The following is a 19,820-nucleotide window of genomic DNA, read 5'->3' as shown; positions in this document are numbered from 1 at the left end:
GTAATCATGTAAAAAGTACATTTTCCTAGCTGAAATGTAAAGGAGTAGCATAAAATGAGACTATGCAAGTCTAAGTTACAGTAAACACAGTTTTCCTCCTCTACCTTGCTTCCCGTTTCTTTCTCCATCTTAACATTCTTTCCTTCTTAACGCCTTTCTTTCGTCTTTGTCCACCAATTCTCTCCTTTCCTCACTCCTCATCCTTCATTCCCTCCATCCTTTCCAGGCTTCTTTCACCACTTGCGAGTGTGTTTTCTCCAGGACATTTCCTATCATTGTGCTTCACTTCGCAGCACCGTGCCTCTATGTTTCCTGCCCCGTCTCAGTCTGTGCCCACGCCCGTTCGTCTTACGGCCACCTGGCAGCGCCGGCTGCCTCTCAGCGTTTCCTCGTCTGATGCTGCTCCATCGGGCCCGGGCCCTTCTCACTCGCTCAGACCCGTGCCCGGGGAACCTGCCGGGCTAATTAAAGGAAAACAAACTCTGCACTTTCCACTCGCTCGCCTCAAAACACGGCTTATTAAGGAGTAGAAGTCAAACTTCATGATTCATTAAGAAGAGGAAGTCTGAACAGACCGGACAGATCAGTGAGACTGGAGAGATGGAGCGACGGAGGAAATGGGGGAGGCTTTGAGAGTGTGTGTGTCTCTCTGTGTGTGTCTATGTTACTTAACGGTGTGGGGTGGCAGAGACTGGCATCCACCTGATGTACTGGGGATATGATAATAGAATATAATAATAATTCCCTGCACTAAAATGTGGTCTGTTTTAGTCACATAATAGCCTACTTTTTATTTACTTTTATAACAGACACACACCTTTCCTTTCCTTTCTACTCTCAGGTCTGTTATGACTTCTGTCCTCTTTGTCTTCAAAGTCAGACTTTGAGTCTGAGACTTGGGTGTTTTGTCTAAATGTTGTAATAAGTCTGTATTTAAGTCAAACACTCAACCAATTTTATATATATTGCTGCTTGTATTTACATGCTTTAAACACATTAAACATTAGCATATGTTGAAATTATGTCTTGATTCATATTTTTAAACTATTTTGATTTTAGGGATTGGGACACATCACACTATGAGTAGTCCAGTATTTTTAGATTGAAGATTCAAACAATGTCCACAACGTCCTCACCACTTTCTTTGCGTACTTCACATAGAACTTAAACATAAAATCTCAACACAATTTAAGAAATAACAATCAGAACAGAACTGAATGTGATGTTTTTGCTGCTTCATCAACCAGCCTACCAGATAATTGTAACAAGTCCTGCCAAGATGAACACATTGTGAAGTTATTTCATCTGAAAATAAAGACTAATCACAAAGGCTACCACAACCGTCTGCAGTCTAGAGGACCTCCAGAGGTCATTATCTTAACCGCCTGGGAGTATGAGGATAAAAAAAATCATCAATCATTTATTTGGAATAAAACTACAATAAAAACCAGGACTCAACAATAACTTTTAAAAATGGGTGATGGTCTGGCAATCAGGCGTCAGTTTTTAATTGCCAGAACTTAAAATATGGTTGCCATTTTAAGGCACCTTATATTTTGACTAATTAAGATACTACACAGTTCTCTGTGAGCTTAAAAACAAATAATCACTCATGCAGCAAATATTACAAAATGTATTTCGGGGTGCTCGTTTTGCTGGTTGCTGCCCTTCTTGTTAACAAAAAAAGTGGTTGGCAAGAATTGGTTGGCAATTTCTCAAAATGGTTGCCAATAGCAACCTGGCAACCATTACTGTCAAGCTATATAATACTCATGAATTGCAGTGTTTTGATTTTGGTACTTGTCCTGAACCACTTCCTTCCATATTTTACCAGCTCAGTGTCTGTGTAGTCTGCTGCTAACTTACTGTGTTGCCATAAACTATTTCAAATGAATGAGATTATTTTCACATACTTCAGGACCTGCTGTAAGTAATCAACAACAAAAAGACTAGGGTGGAAAGCGTTAACTGAAATGTTCCATTTGTTCTGGTGGGTGGGTGGGTGGGTGAGTGATGGGGGTGAAGGAATCATATATGATGGGGTTACAGTATTGTATATCTGTGTGTGTGTGCACATGTGCATGTAACGGTTATGTGTGTCTATATGTATATGTATGCTGGCATGCATGTTTACATATGTCTCCAACAATTTGGAGTAACAAAGTATTGTAAATGTGTAGATGTGCCAGCTAGCGTGAGTCTTTCCGTGTGTGTACTGTGTTACATTGTGTGTGTGTGTGTGTGTGTGTGTGTGTGTGTGTGTCTGTGCCCTCCTTTCTCTCCTCTCCTCAGTGTGATGTTTTCCTTTGGCTCTAATGAGTTCTAAGTGGCCAATACTTTCTTCTGCAGGAAACTCGTGTCAAACTAATTAACTTTTAATGAGAGGAAACCCACTGATTAGAGTGTTTTTCTTGGCAAACGAGCCTATTAATTCTGTTAGTTTGAGCAGCAGGGCCGAGGAGTCGGGTAAGAAGAAGGCCTCTCTTCAGCAGTCTGCACCACTCTCTCTCTCACACACACTCTCACACACTCACACACACACGCACGCACGCGTACACACGCACACACACACACACCATGCCTGAACCCCTGCTCAGTCTGTTTGGCCAGCTGCTGAAGCTTTGAGTACACTCTTTTACATCCTCTATCTCTCTCTCTCTCACTCTCTCTCTCTCTGCCACACGCACGCACACACACACACACACACACACACACACACACACACACACACACACACACACACACACACACACACACACACACACACACACACACACACACACACACACACACACACACACACACACACACACACACACACACAGATTGGCATATCTCCCCTCCCATCGCTGCCCAATACTGCTCTCTAGTGACAGAAAAGATTCTTGAAGTTGTCCTGTAAATGAGTTTGTCTAATACTTTTAGGGTGTTTCCCTCAGGAGTGGACTCCTCTGACTGTCTGGAGACATTAGGGAGAAGAAAACATTTTTTTACAGCAACTCACCAAACTAATAAAACAATTCAGGAAAAGTTATTCATTCTTTTTTTTCAATTTAGAAATCCCCAGATCTCCTTCATCCTTCCACCTTATAGGAGATTGTTGTGTAGATATGAAACTACTTCTTTATTAATCGATTCAGTGATCGACAGAAAATTAGTCAGCAACCATTTTCATAATCAGGTAATTATTGCAGTACATTTTCAAGCAAAAATGTTTTCTTTAAATGGAGCGATTCATCCAGAATATAATCACCAGCTTAATCAACATAATGAAAATAGTTGCAGCCCCTCACATAGTTTAACTCTGTGAGGCACGTTTAACTTATTTCTGCTTAACATCCATCAGACAAGTACCAAAAAAATGAGATAGTCCTAATTGGTCCAGAAGCGTGCTGTATGAAGTTCATCTTAAACAATCCATTTATTATTTTTAAATTAATTTGATTAACGGATGGAAAAGCATGTGGAACTGTAAGCAGATGCAAAGATAAAGACTACAGTAGTCTGGTAACATGGCACTCAGGCAGTAATTCCATTTTTTAAAACTGACACAGATGTCAGTTACTCCGTTTGCGGGGCAGCATGTGTCTGAATTAGACATCCATTATAAATCTGTGTAATGTTAAACTGGCAGTCACACGAGGGTTACACATCAGGGGGCAGGCAATATTTCAATGACAGACACATTTTCATGACGGTTTTTTGAGCGTCTGTGTGTGCTTCAGCAGGATCAGCAGTGGGCCTATTTGACTTGTATTTTCATATCAGAGTGGGGTTTAACTGCCAATAGACCACATTAGACAGTACTAACATCTTATTACGACGGCATTTAGATCCAGTGGGAGCGGAGGGCCGCTCTCTGCCATTCCCTGGAATCCCGAGTGGGAATGTTTGATGTGCTTTTCGGAGTGGGCCTCTCAGAACCTGGAAAATGTGTCCGTTTCATCTCTCAATTACTGTCAGGGTTTGAAGTACTGATGTTCTACCGTTATCTGTCACAATATGGCTCAAGTTTGTTGAAGTATCTGGAAAAAAAAAAAGGCACGGCAACGAGTCCAAAAGAGAAAGAAAGAGAGACAAGCAGGCCCGGCAGCTGGTGCTGTTTCAAAGCCTGCCCAAGCCCTTAAAGATGAAATCCATTTTGTTTCAAGTTCCGCAACCAGCTTGCCTGATGAGGGCTCTAGGGGTGAAGAGGGAGAGAGAGGGAGAGACGGAGAGAAAGAGAGAGAAATCTGTTTGATTTGTCAGAAGTTCTTTAATTTAATCTACAGCTGTCAGGATGCTGACGATCCAGACCTCATCACTGCCTTTTATCTGCCTGATTTCACCCCAGGCACCAGACACTCTTCTCTGACACACACACACACACACACACACACACACACACACACACAATCACGCAGAGAAATTGAATGAGGGAGGATAAGAGTTGATGAACACTATTCATTTATTAAAGAACCCAAAGAAAAGCTAGAAAGTAAAAGTACAAAACAAATAGAGAAGGGCATGTCATCTAGTATCTGTGTTGGACTCAGTGTGATGCTTCACATATCTGCTTGACTTTGTAAAACTCCAGTGTGGAGACAGAAAAAAAAGAGCCAAATGGATTAAACAAAAAAGAAAAACCAGAGGATGAGAGTGTGCAAAAGCATTGCCCTGTGGCAGATATTGATGCAGGCATAGAGAGAGATACTATATTTACCAACATATGTACAGTAAGCACACACATTTACATTGGATCCATGTACCAGGCAAAATACATGACATCCATTCGACTGTCAGGATTCGTATGTCCGATCTCATATTCATCATTAAGGTGAAACACAGTCAATTTATCAATTGGTTAATTGGCCCTTCATACTTCCTCAGATCTCCTCCTCATCTCTGAGAAACTCATAACCAATATCAACTGTATTATTATTTATTGCATTCGATCAATACTTTGCAAAATTCAGATTATTAAAAAACAGTGATAAACGTATACACCCAGTTTGTGAGTCAGGCTCTCAAGGTCCAGATCTCAAGGGTTACAGTTGTCTCTCGGATGATGACACAAATGCTGGAGCTGCCCTAAAGTACCATAGTTGGAGGTCAGATGTGATACTCAGAGTGGCTTGACGGGTAAAGGAATAATTCACGACGCACACGTGATCAATAAAAGAAAGTTCATTTAGATTATTAACAAAACATTAAGTTATTCATTTAAGCACCAGGCTGCTTTTGGCCTCCACTTTACCTTTGCAAAGGCATCACTTAAGTTCACATCTATGAACTTAACTGCCTGGAAGGTTTAGAATAAAACAAATTGCACTTCAGCGATATGTGGGATTTCCCCCTTGAGATTCACTTGTCCTCCACAGTTAGAGGCCCATATGTTCAAAACCATTTTCATCCCTTTTTGCCTTGCACCTACTTTTTTAATATCACAGGAGTTCTCCCTCCATCTAAGTCTCTCTCTCTGTGGTTGTATATCCACCATCAGCTTGTCCTCTAGGAAAATATCTCCTTTCCTCTCTCAATCTTACACGAGTCACCAACTCTCCAACTCATCATATCCACGTTTCTTAAACAATCTCATACACACTTACACATGCAAGTATTAGACCTACACACACCATTTTGTCTTTCCCACCGGGGGACCCTATTTCAGATGGACACACACTCCTTTTGCGTTAGCTTGTGAAAGAGGAAATTAGAATTAGACTCGGTCAAAGCCTGGCCTGCAGAAATGTGATCCTGCTGCTCTCCCAAAACGTTTCAAATTGTCCTTTTTCTTTCCTCTGTCCTCCAGATAGTCATGAATTGAGGAACCTGTGGACGCTGAAGAGTGCTATCTTGTTATTGAATCTGAGGACTTGACAAGAAAAATAGGCTGCCTAAAGCTGCACTATGTCCAACCTCTGCCAGAAGAGATCTAGCATTTCACCAACCCTCTTCACTCCCTTTTTTCTGTCTTGGCTGCTCTATTTTCTCTTTTCCATATCCTGCATTTCAAGATCACCTCTCGGTTAACCTTTACTGTCAGCCATTCGGCGATGCAGTGCATTCATAACTGTCTGGCTGACGCATTATGAGATTAATTTATCATTTATGAGTACAACAGCACTTATTTCTTGACTACTTTAGCTGTCTTCTTCATTTCTGCTCTTTTGCCTCTATCCCCTCTTATAAATCCAGCCCTCCCCGTCTGGCTGCCTCTGTCTACAGCTCCGAGGTGGGCCTAGACGTCTGTCGGACCGCACAAGCTTTTGTCATGCATCCAAATAGTATGTCTACATTCTTTGGCAACTTTAATCGTTGCAAATACTAGTAGGAAGGACTTATGTGCAAGTCACTCTATGTTTATGCTGTTTTGTACCTGGAATATGCAATCACATAAATGTACTGATTATCTGTTAGAAAGGCAAGCTCCGTCCAAGGACATCACACCCACACGCATTTCTGTATTTAAAACAGTGTAGGAATACAAAAGAAGGGCCGCCAGCCTATCGGTGAAGCTTCACCAAGAGTGAACAGCTAGCTTAGACCTGGCAACCCCACACGGCCCTCATCCTCACAATGAAGCTTCACTCAGCCTCCCAACTTTGAACAAAACCCACTGGATATACCTGCTAGCTAGCCAGCTTACAAGACACATTATGCAAGACAACGCTGGAGTTACCTGAAGGCAAATTCAGCCTCTTTTGGCAGAGGCTGTCCTTCTGCATCACTCATAAGCATCCAAACTATGTTAACGTCTTCTTCCCCTAGCTGTTAGGGCTAAGGCTAATTTATGGTTATGCACCACAGAGATGACAGGTACATTTCTTAAAATTTCAAAATACTTTGATTCGTAAAAGGTAATGTTTACTGAATTTGAAAATGTAATCCCTCACTACCACACTTCTGTAATTTCATTCTTGAGAAACACATCAACACCCAACATTAGAGGAGACACATAGATTCAACACAAGGTAAGAATATTTCCCAGGAACTTGCAAAGTAGTTCCACAGCATGCATGAAAAATAATTGTAGTCCATCAAGACGTTGAGGCCATCTATTAGCTGCTATCATGTTACTGGAGCTATAGGGAAATAATGAAGAGAGTGATCTTTCTAATACATGAAGAGAGTTGTATGTGGTCCTTTGGTCGACCTACAGTTAACACAGATGTATAATAGGTTTTAATTAGAATGTATTTAATACTTAAATTCTGCAATTATTGAAATTACCTTTCATAAAAGAAATCATAAACAAAAATGCTTTCTATGTGAAAATGTATATCGGCCATCTTCCATTCCAGCGTACACAAAAAGTTAAATGCACATGTACCTGTGCAAATCCAGGATATATGTTGGGCCAAAAAGCATATCTTAATTACAGAAGCATGCTGAGTCCCTTTCTGCTTTTCAGGGATGGAATAAAGTCTAATTTCCTTGAAGTAAACTAAATATGGGATCAGTATAGAGAGGAGGAATACATCGGTATTATGGTCCAAGACAATGCTCGAGCAACAAAGCAGAGTAATGGAAAAATCAAAGGGCTCAATGTTTCGATGCATCAATATCACTCATCTGGCCTCCTGAATGGAGTCTTATCTCGTCATGACAACAACAACAGCATACAGTAATTACGGGTATGAGTTATCACCATGGCAACAGGTCACTGTGTTGGTCCTTACAGAACATAGAAGCCTACAAGGTGAGGGTGGTCTACAATTACGTCAACCGCAGCAATTTCTGTCAGTAACATTCATTAATCTGTCTGCTGTGCATCAACTGATTTGGATTAATTTAAATGTATTGAATTGCAGCCTATGTGCTAAACATGGTGTTTAAAATCGTCTGTATGTCATAACCAAATTATAATGATACAACATTGCTAGACAACATGAGGCTTGGTGCATAGCTTGTTTCAGATCCAGAAACATGGAAATACTTTTATGGTCTGGCCAGTCATGTGAGGCTATTTTACTTCTGTGCTTGTGTTGAAGTTGCAGAAGCAAACTCAAACTGCCCTAGCCAAAATACACAACAGCAAAAAAAATAGCTACAGGCAAATAAGACAGAACACAAAATATGCCAGAAAACCATAGTTAAGCAGAAAGGTAATAAAGTATTTGTGTGTGTAAAGGGTGGATTTTATAGTTCCTGGAGCATGGGTGTCCAGCACCGTTGATCAGGCCATGTTAAAGGTCACTTAACCTTTAGCTAAATACTAAATTAACCAAGCAACACTGCTTTGTCCAATTCCACTAAACTCAGATTACACAACGTGGCATCATGACTTTTCGGAAATATATCTGTTATCTGTACGCAATTCGAGCTATCCGTGTGTATGTGTACGTTCTGAGCGAAACGACCCATCACATCCGCGTGTTTGTAAACGCCCTTTAGGGTTAGGGTTAGGGTTCGGCGTTGATAAACATGCGAAAAGGCGATTGTGCGTAGTGTAACACGCCATAATGGCATATGAGTTGGCGTGTCATACATACGCTACTTCATGAGATCAGTCTTGATTACAGAAGGGAAAAGTCTACCAATGTGGCCAATGAGTGAGTTTTCATGTATTTCAGTCATATGAATCCAGAACATCTTATCAGCTGGCTTCATTGGTATGATAAAAGAAACATATTGCAGAAGCCTTCACTGAGCCATCAATGGAAGAATGAATGTGCTGTTTATGTTATATATCCCATACTCTATGTGATGTATAATTGTATCATACAAGGTTCAATGATAGTTTGTTCTGCTGAGATCCACAGGCTCAACTAAGGCAATGCCTGATGCGTTACTGCCACCTAGAGGTCAAATTGGATATAACAATTTTATTAGTTGCACCTACCTTAAAGCTGTATTCTACGATTTGAAAGGTTTGAACCCCCCCCCCCCCCCCCCCCCCCCCCCCCCACACACACACACACACCCCTCTCCTCTGTGCTCCTCCAAGCTCGTATCGTTCTCCCCTCGCAGCCTCCCACCTACCTTTTACGAAAATAGTTCAGCGAAATGTGTTTCTGAAAACATTTTAGGCGAGAAATAAGCTATGCAGTCTTCAATCTGTCTTTATTTTGGATCGACAACGCTCAGTTTGAAAGATTTCCGAGAGTTTGCGGGTGGCGCCGTCTCTGGAAACTCGGCGCTCCACGCCGGCATTACACAGCTTCTTACATAGACAATGAATGGGAACATTCCCTCCGCTATGAACTCAGGCAGGACGCCGTTTAGTTTCCCGGTGTGTCCGGGACTTCCACAACATGTACAAAGCAGTAATAGTGTTTATTACGGCCACGAATTATGAAACATTATCGAGGAAATGCAACGGGTGCCGGTCGGATTTCTCTCTCACCCCGACTGCAGTACGTCCCCGATCCCAAACTGGTCGGTGATCGGTCGCCACAATCCCAACCCCCACCCCCCCAATAGTAGCCATGCGGACCGGATGGCTACTATTGGCTAAAGTTTGGCTCAAGTGAAAAATCGTAGACTCCATCTTTAAAACAATCTTGCAGTAAACCCTAAACCCATTCTGGTTAAAATGTTCCGTTTTTGTAGAAACTGTTTTAGCGAGTTGTTGATCGACTTAATAGACATTTCGCAGGCTGCAGTTCATGGTGCCATTGATTTGCATTGTGTTACTGTATGCTGAGAGGCGTTTCTATTATTTTGTCTATCCTTTTTATATAGATGAGGTGGACAAAATATTGAAAACACTGTAAAACAACATAATTTAATAGCACCACAAAATGCAGCCTTCAAAATAACCCTTAAGTTATATCAACACTGTATTAAAACATACATTATAACCTTCATGAAGGTAGAATTTATTGCAGGACTGTTGAATTAGTAGCTTTGGCTTGGTGTACTCATAAACTGGCAACTAAGTGTATATTTCCCAAGTACTTTGACCTCACATTTTGACCTTTAAATACATGATTATCTGCTTAACACCATTATGTACCTTTCTGTAGACAAGATAATATGTGGCCCCAGGGGTCAGTGTGAAGGGATATCACTATTTACATGTATTCATGTAAGGGTTCATTCTATGAACAACATCACTCTGAAGACTTCACAGCAAAAGGAGCACACTGTCACGATGCTGTCATAATTTGCAAGGGTGGATGAGAGCTACATCGGTAGGTAGGTCATGGCGCACATGCCCAATGGCCCAAAGGGGTGATACTGAAAACCACAGTGGCCAGACTGCAGCCAGCTGTTCTTCTTTTTTGGGGGGGGTACATGCCATGACTTGTATGCCTTGTGCATGTGACTTACTCTTTCTTATATAGGTTAATGCTTGCCATTCAAAAAAAACCAACCAGTATTTCATCATTATTTCAAAAAGACGAAACAAGGTTGAAAACTTGTCACACGCAACTAGATCACAAATCACACAGTCAACAGGTAGACTAGCTGCTAAGCAGACAGACAGGTTAACTGACTCACCTTATGAAGTCCAGTCTACTTTCTAACATCGAGGTTTAGTATCCATGGCATATTATGTCCAACTGCTCCTGTTGCTTTCACGGCTCCTCTTCTCTTCTTTCAGTCACTGCTAGCTGACTTAACTGATAAATGCTAGCTAACAAAAGCCGCGGTAGCTGATATTATTAGCGACACTGGGGAAAGTAATGTTAGCTAGCTATCTCCCCTGGTCGTGTTCCCACAAATAGCTTAAACAACGTTGTCTGCATTCACTTTATTTTATTCGTGAAACTGGAGATTGACTGGCCTCACAGTTCACTTAAGTGTTTTGTCCATTCATAATTACTTCAAGTCATGGATGTGACCGAAACCGAATGAACTTCACCTGACTTCCAGTAGACTTGTCTCGACTGCAATACCACCTTCGACCACACGGCCAGCCGTTACATCCCAGAGGGGCGCTGTTTCACGCATTAGACGAGATTACTGAAAACGAGGAAGAGGAGTTTGCGGGTGTCATGTTATGTGGAAAACACAATTATAGTAGACCATTTAAATGATTAGTATGAATTGTTTTGGCACATTTGAATACCAGGAGACTTCTTAAGAGACATTGTGCTGTTAAGGTTGGGGTTTTTTTCCCGTCATTTTGTGATATTTCTAAATGTTATTATAATGCACTGGGCAGCAGAAAGTCCCATTATCTCCATTATATTGCGCTTTATATTCCAAACACCAGCAATTACAACAACTACTACCCTTACCAAATGCATTACGGCCATTAAAACGTGTTTTTTGTGGGTTTTTGACCACACGGCTCAGATATCTCGCCGCATAGACTACTGCACTACTGATTGTGTACACAAGAGGGAGGCAGAAACCTTTTTTTAACGGGGTGTGTGTGTGTGTGTGTGTGTGTGTGTGTGTGTGTGTGTGTGTGTGTGTGTGTGTGTGTGTGTGTGTGTGTGTGTGTGTGTGTGATAGGATTAAACCGGGTTTCTAGAAAGATAATTTCATTAATCCTCTTTAGTTGCTCTCAATGAAAGAACGAACCGATCATCATCTTGACAATAACTCATGTCACATGATAGTCGCAAACGGATCCTGTTAAACTATATTCCACTGTTTCTGCTAAATGTCTTCTACGTATCTGTGTTGTCGCAGCCCGCCTCTCTTTTAAAGTAACTGATAGGATGCTGGCTCCGTTTCAAATACGTCTTAACCACTTCCTAACGCCACGTGTCGCTGTCGGCGTGTCTCTCTTATCGCCTCCAACCTACTGCTCCATCCTTCCTGGGTCGTGACTGGACTGCTGATAAGTAGTTGATATTTCAGTGCTTCCCTTGAGATGCTTGTGTAGCCTACAGTATACATCAATGTTAGCAGTTTAGACTGTGCTGAATGATGAGTATAATTATATGTTAACAAATTATTCAAATGCATATGTTGATTCGGCTTAATGGGAATCACACTTAAATTGCAGCTGTGTAAAAATGATGTTTCTTTTCACATGAGAGACATAATTACTACAGTGCAATTGGTGCTTTTGGTCTTCAAAATAAATGCACCAATCCCGCTCGAGCTTTCGTCTCGCTCGGGGTCGCCAGTTTTGTTTTATTTCGAAAATCATGCCGGAAGTACCGTTTTTTCCGATTCAGTCCAATCTCTGCGCACTGGCATCCTTCCTCTGCACTCCGCGCGCTACGTGTGTGCGGACTGGCTGTGTGTGTGCGTGTGTGAGTGAAGCGTGTGTAACGTGTGTGTGTGTGCGTGCGTGTGCGTGTGTAAACACAGCTCGGTCGGCTCATGTTGGCAGAGAGGGCTCGGTCGCTCTGACTGCAGCAGAAATCATCAGGCTGAAACGCGCTCGGTGGCCGCTCAGATGAGGAGATGGCAGCCGAATCGACCCGGAGATTCACCAAGAACCTGCTGAAACCGGGAACCGCGGCGGAGATACGGCAGACGGCGTGCAACGCGGTCAGACACTCCGCAGTGACTGTGAGTAGAGACCCGTGTGTAATTGTAAAAACATGGTGGTAGTGGGGGGGGGGGGCATCACCACCTGTGGGCCCGAAGCGTTTACGGCTCCTGAGCGTCTGTACGCTGCGGCCACTCAAGCTTTGCATCTGGAGGTGAATGAGAATCGGTCTGTGAACGCACCGCGGCTCTCCGGCACATCTGACATTGGCATTCGTGTTGCACCTTTCATTGCAGCGGTGGAGCATCACAGCCTCTGTCTATCGATCCTGCAGGGAGAGAGATGGGTGTGTGTGTGTGTGGGGGGGGGGGGGGATTCAATAGGTTTGAATGGATAATGCTCAGTAAGTGCAGGGATCGCCACATTTCGTTCCACCGTTGAACTGAGCCCGCTTATTGGCTGTTAATGTGGCTATAAAGTAGAGCCTATCACGTCTCCCTCGTGGGTTGTGGAGTTTATTTCGGCGTGTCTGGCTGGAGTGAATGAAACGCAGTAAATAGTGGCTCGGTAGTAGGATAGTGGGATGCGGCATGACACGGGCAGCCGTTTGCATCTGGCCAGCGGTGCGCAGAAACACGGAGGGAGGGAGGGAGGAGCGGAGAGAGGGAGGTGAATTCAACCACCGGCCGCGATTTACGACTAATTATTCTATCAGGCTATTTCAATGTCGTCAGTTGTGAAACGTATTCTCCAGTGGGTGTGTCACGCCTCATAATGAGAGCCTGTGATTGACACATACGACGGTGGGAGGAGGGGTAGTCCAGGAAAAAAACATCCACGCACGCGCACGCGCACACATATAAGGAGGAGGATTGGTGTTTTGATGATGTCCTTTTTTATTCAGAGGACAAATCCTCTGCCTTACGTTTTGTATGTGTGCGCGTGCGTGCGTGCGTGCGTGGCCACGCTGTAGAGATTAGCATAGAGAAAGGTCACTCCACTCCAGTCGCTTTTGCTGCTCCTCTCCATCCTCTTCACTGGTGTTAGTGTGTCAGTGGGACACCGGCGTAGTGAGAATTGATTGGAAATAATGACAGGACATGTAACATTACTGGTTTGCGTGGCAGAATGTGTGATTACAATGGAAAATAATAGCTTTTTTCACTCATAAATTGGAGTTCCCCTTGAACCACCACAGGCACCGGGTCATCTTAATGGAACAGAATGCAACAGATATAGCATGGACCTTAAGAGTTGAGCTTCACTGACATCCATCAGCCAACCAGTTTATTGATTCCTTTATTGGATGTAGAAATTGAGTGGTGAGTCACCTTGTGCTGGTGTCATTGAGGACACCGTTTCATGTGTTGCACTGCAGAAGTAACACGCCGAGCTTCGCCTCAGAGTCGGAGCATGTGGTTTCCAAGTAGAGACTCTGAAAAAAAGTGACAAGTTTAAAGAAAGGAAGTGAGATATGTGGAGAGAGAACTGGTTCTCAGTGTTGTCACATGTCCCTCCACTATCACCACGTTTATAACCATAAGCAGTGATGCTGATCAAGACATTCACTAGTAAAAATCAACGTGTTTGTTTTCTTCATTAAAGCCACCTTTGATCCTGGTGTAACAGTCCACATGTACTTGAGCCGTAGAGGCTCGCGGATACCATTCTGACATGTTGATGGCTTAGATTCATTTGTCCGCTTCTGCTCCAGAGTCCTGTTGTGCTTCTTATTAGTTACACTTATTTAGTGTGTATTTAGTATTTAATGTGCACAAAGTCTGATGTTCCAGATGTGTTGCTATAGATACCGCTTCCATTGCACAAGCGCTCAAGGGTTTTTGCTTCCAAAAAAGTGCCTGAATAACTTTTGGCTCAGTATGTTTAGAGTTTTTTCAAGAATATAAAATGTTAGGCCGATTAAATCCATGTCGAGTCAGGGGCGGACAATATAGATAAAACCTTTTACCCCAGTAAATGTAACTATATCACAATATAAATATGTATGTTGGGATGCGATACATCTTCTTGATAATCACTTGAAAAAAATAAATAATTACTCAAAATCATGTACAGATGCTGGATAACTGGCTTGAACAGAAAGCATGTGTGAGGCTGCAACACCTGTGTGGATGGGTTCAGGTTAAGTGGGTGTTTGAATGTCCACCGGCGTTGTGTGTGTTTGTGTGTGTGTGTGTGTGTGTGTGTGTGTGTATGACGTTTGTTGTTGTTAATGCATGCGCTTTGTTGGTGAAAGAAAGCAGGTCAGCAGAATCGGGCCCTATGGCGAGAAATCCAATGGAGCGTGAGCCCTTTTCTCTCTCCCACTAACCCCCCTCTCTCTCTCTCTTTATAGTAGTCAGTTTCTTTTTATCCATATTCACGTAACTGACTTTACTCCCCATCACTCCAGGCCTTCGCTGTTTCAGAATCTTCCATATTTGAGTTGACACAGTTTCCCTTTGTGTTTCTCAGCGTCCCCTGCTCTGCGTGGGTCCTCAGTCAGGCTAGATCGGTTTCTGAAGCGTGTGTGTGTGTCTTCCTGAGTATATAGCATATGTGATACCTGGTTAGTCCCCTGGTGCACGCCGCATTTCCCAATGAAGTGCTCTGCGAAAGCAATCACTGTGTTTCTGACTACTTCACTGTTTCTCATAGTGGTCAGCCCACCCATCTCTAAATATGCAGGGAGCGTGGAAGGGGAGATAGATACCAGAACGAAGGAAGTAACAGTGGTTGAGTTTGGGTTTTTATAAAACAAGCTGCAGTTTGTTGCTTCAGTGACCATGAGATGTTTTCCATTACATTTTTTGCTGGCCTCTGTCTGGCTCTGAGCTGCCGGACTACAAATATAAATAGCTAGACATATCCAACATGTGTTAAATATTTAAAATAATGAAGCAGGATTTGTGTCAAACACGCCCGAAGTGCTTTAAATCACGTCACCAGTGAATTTAACACTGTGTTTCAGGCTACTGCTGTCCTGATTATTGGCACCACAGAGTGTTTATTATGACTCTCTCGCAAAAGTGAGCAGCATCGCAGCGTTAGACACAAGTGGCGTTCTTGTTGTGACTCTGGCTGCCTGCTGGGATGAACCACATGTCATACCATGCCCGGAGGATGCCAGCCACACTAACCACACAGCCAGAGATCTGGGCCAATGCACCCACCCTGGCATGTGGCGTCCCACTGGAGCTCGCAGTATATTTCCCCTGTAACACGGGGTTGCCTGTGTGCTCATGCATTTTTCCACACGATATCATAATGTTTGGGGTTTTATCATCGTTGTCCTGTCTTGTCCCTGGCATCAGATCATGCCACATCTTGCTCTTGGCGTTCCCGGTGCCCTTATGGTACTCGCTTTACGCCCGATCGCGTTTTGACCCAAACCCAGGCTCCAGTCACCTACCATGCAGTCACGGAGATGGACCAGTTATCCAATAATGTGAAGGTATTTAGTGTGTAATCATTATACCAGGGTTTCTCCTGATTAAGCTACAAATCACTGTTCATTAGCTGTTTCATGCACGTTCCAAATCGCTGCAGGTTTTTTTTCATATCATATTGACTATGGCTGCAACCAACAATTATCTCCGTTATTTATTATTATTATTTTTTATTTAACCTTTAATTAACCAGGAAGTCCCTTGAGATTGAAATCTCTTTTTCGGGGGAGACCTGGCCAAGAACGGGTGCCAGTTACAGATTAAAAGACAGAAGATAAAGAAAAACAGGGAATACATACATCATACATACAAGAAGATACTGAATCCAACTCAGGTAAAACAAGTGCAATGTTCAGTTACATGGGCCATCTGAATTGTTTTAAATTGTTCCAGGGATACTAGCTTTTTAATATGTAACACCAATTGCACATTATTCCAAGACCAGGGGGCAAAGTAGGAGAAGGCTTTTTCCCCCACTCAGTGAGGACTCTGACACTTTATTCATCATCGGTCCATTATTTTTGTCAATGAATTGATTAATGTACTCTATGCACATTGATTTCTGTCAAGTCACATGCAGTATGTCAGACAATAGTGAAAATCCCCATCAGTGTCACAGTGCAAATCTTTTGCTTGAGAAATTACTAATCATGTGTTGATCAATTAAATGGTGACTCAAATCATTATTTCAGCACTATACAGGCACCAGTGGCTGCCATCAAGGCCCCAAGAAACATTCACTGAGATTGTGAAGGTTCAAAAACAAGAAAAAATAAATAGACTTACGTTAATTCTGTTAGCTAGATAGTCAGATTATTCTAGTTATTCAGTCAGTGTTCTGCTTTTCGAACCACCTGTAAAGTATGAAATCGCTCCGTGAATGCATGCAGTGCTTTGGAAAGTGTCTGACAGTGATGTGAAATACATGTGACTTATAGTTAATGGGCTTAAACATGCAGAATCCTTTGCTGTGGCGGTCCTTTACCAATGCGGTTCACCTCCACGCTCGTGTGCTTGCTCTCCTCTGTGTTCTTTGGCCTTAACGCCATAATGTGAGCACACACTCACACCGCAACATATAGAAAGGACTTTGGCATACAGATGCTTTTCCTTCCTGTTTCTCCACATTTTATACATGACCCAAAAATATAACATATTTATGAATATTTTTTAAATGGTGTCCCTCAAGCTCATCTTTAAAAAAAAAAGTGTTATCCTTTTTGTTATATAACTCAACTCAGTTAACACAAGAAAGGAAGGACGATGCATATTTCAGCAGATTTGTTCAGGATCTCCTTTTCCTTTCTGCTCCTCTTTCTGGGAATGGGATTGTTTTTTTGGCTTGTCTCGTTAAATTAGTTCAATTTCCTCTGCTTTCTGGTAATCTGTATGTACACCAGCCTTCATTTGCCTCCGCCTTCTGGGCTTGTACCAGTCATGTTCTGCTGTTGTGTGTTTCTTTTCAAGTAAAATACCACCACCGGGCATGTCTGCGTGTCTGGAGCCAAAATGTGTGCCAGAGTGCGTGGAGCCGTCATGCGTTGGAGGGGGGTTGTGTTGCCAGTGTGTGGTTGCTTTTGGGTGCGGGACATGCTGTCAGTCTGACTCTGCTCTCTCCTCCTGACACGTCATGTCGACTGCCTGTGATGCACCGTGCATGACTGCTGACCTGCCTACATATATATAAATCCTGTAGCATGCTTGTTTTTTTCTTTTGTGTCTAGGTTTATTCGACCACAGTGTGCTGCTGCTCTGTATCAAGAAAACAGTCGCCAGCGTCACGTTAATCCTCACGTCTACTAATATCTCCGTCTCATGCAAGTTGGTCAAAGTGAAAAATGAATGGAGAGAAACCAGTTGGGTTGCCAGCAATCAGCCGTGCCTCTGTTACCATGGCGACGCAGAAAGGTCAATTAGGATGGAATTCTAACAGGAAGCACTCCTCGCGTATCTCTACTCTTCCCCTCGTCGTATATCTTATTTCATCTTGTGTTCCCACGCTCCCAAAGTATTTTGATAAATGAGTTTAGCTGTGTTCGTGTTGCTGCTTATATTACACTTATTGTTTTAATTGTTCCTGTAGCCCACCTCCTTCAACTGCTTTCTGAACACCCACTCCCATCTTTTGTCATATTTTTTTAAAATTAGTTTTAAATGTATCTTATGCTTGCACAACGATGAGTCTGAACAGGAGATCTGCAACGATCTTGACATTCTGTCTCATGCCTCTTATTACATCTGGACAGGACGAGGTAGGACAGGAAGCTCCTAATTGGGTCAGACGTTACCAGTCTTATCATTTTAGAGAGCTGGATCATAAAGAGGGAAAAACCGAGTAGAAAATGAGCGAGGAAGGGTGAGAAGAGGATAAGATTCAGCAGATCTGACTCATCTCTCAGAGGAGTTTGAGTTCAGAGGAGCTCTACTGCAGATCATTAGTCCTCTTCTAAACACGAGTCTGTGTGTCTGGTCACATGTTTAGCATGCCGTTGTGAGTATCTCTGCGCTACGTTGATAAGTTTGCATGCAAACAACGTTTCAGGTCACCGCGGGTATTCATGTACGTGTTCCAGTTGAAGAAAGTTGGTTTGTCAGCACTCCAGGATAGAAAACACAAACTGTGCCGTCTTTGTTTCCATAGAGTTAAATGTGAAGCTGCTTCACAAATCAACAGAGGCATCATTTCCCTGCCTGCCAATACAGTTATTCTCTTACATAAGTTGCATTTCTGGAAATCATACCACAGTCTGATTGTATAACCATTTAAATAAGGCAGAACAAAAGAGACTCTCCCACCGAGAACAATTAAGGAACGGAGCTTTGGGCCTTTAACGATATAATGGAACTATTAAAGTAGCACTTTGTCGAATGATTATAAGGGTTTTCTAACATCATAAAACATAAAAGTCAGAAATGCAATTTCACACAGCAAATGCCATATTTTGAATGAGTGTTGCTGTTTAGACCATTAGAGGCGTAAATTGCCCTTTATGACATCACGCACGCCATGAAAAGCAAAATCGTAATGACAAAGCTGTTGGAGTGGCGTGCAGCAGAAATTCTTCATCATGAATCTGCACGTCACCTCTTCACTCAACTGTTTGGCGACCTACTGTAGCCGATGACTCGCACGCCCACGTTGCGTTTCCCCCCCCTCCATCTCGGTTTCATGTCGTACGTCTACTCCAAATGTGTCAAACCGCGTCGTGGAAGTGTCGCCACCGTGATCGTGTTGGGTAGGACAGGATGTCATGCTCGCTCTCTCGCTCTCTCTCTCACACGGTACATTTTTGTCTCTGAACAACTCAACACGCAGCTTTTCAGAGACGCCACGCTGTGCAGTTCTTCAGGGCGCCGTCGTCGCGCGCCGCGACTTAAACGTGTGTTCGTACCGCTTTTTGAGAGATTTCATCAGCAGGGTGGCACGTACTTATTCTCTTCCTCTTGTCAAACCTCCCATCACCCCCCCACCCTCTATTCTTCCCTCCACTTTCTCCCTCTTATATCTCTCTTCTGCTTCTTCTTTGCCTTTTCCATCTCCACACCAATTCCCCGTTTGCCTGCACCTCCTTCCTCATTCTTTCTCAAAATCAACCGGATTACATTCGCCTGGCTCTCCGGTTTTCACTCCTTGTCATGTTAAGTGAATGCTTCTAGTGTCACCGGTGTGTGTGTGTGTGTGTGTGTGTGTGTGTGTGTGTGTGTGTGTGTGTGTGTGTGTGTGTGTGTGTGTGTGTGTGTGTGTCTGTGTGTGTGGGTGTGTGTGTGTGTGTGTGTGTGTGTGTGTCTGTGTGTGTGTCTGTGTGTGTGTCTGTGTGTGTATATGCAGACAGGAGAATAGAGAAAGGGATTAGGGGAGATGAATAGCTCTTTGACATTTGTTATGACTGCGCTGCAGACGACTCAGCCGTGTTTGCCCGATAACAGTGGGACCGTGTACCGCCAGGCCTTGGTGTGTGTCCGTCCCCATCTTCTCAATGACTCATTCAGAAAGGACAGAGAAATAAAAGCAGAGAGAGAGAGAGAGAGAGAGAGAGAGAGAGAGA

The 19,820-nt window shown here is 43.0% G+C and overlaps 1 protein-coding gene across 2 annotated transcripts in view; it reads left to right on the top strand.

The window, feature by feature from the left end:
• The first annotated feature begins 12,109 nt into the window (after nucleotides 1-12,109).
• dock10 (dedicator of cytokinesis 10) overlaps nucleotides 12,110-19,820 on the top strand; it is a 55,274-nt gene continuing 47,563 nt past the window's right edge. Inside the window, exon 1 of one of the 2 annotated variants that reach the window (XM_084019176.1) lies at nucleotides 12,110-12,405. In XM_084019176.1, the coding sequence (XP_083875302.1) occupies nucleotides 12,298-12,405 (108 nt within the window). In that variant the 5' untranslated portion in view covers nucleotides 12,110-12,297. The remainder of the gene's footprint in view (nucleotides 12,406-19,820) is intronic. The other variant, XM_084019181.1, reaches the window with a different exon arrangement.

This window comes from Eutrigla gurnardus (genome assembly GCF_963514095.1).
Source record: "Eutrigla gurnardus genome assembly, chromosome: 10".
Taxonomy (NCBI): domain Eukaryota; kingdom Metazoa; phylum Chordata; class Actinopteri; order Perciformes; family Triglidae; genus Eutrigla; species Eutrigla gurnardus.
This window is presented reverse-complemented; position numbering and strand designations above follow the sequence as displayed.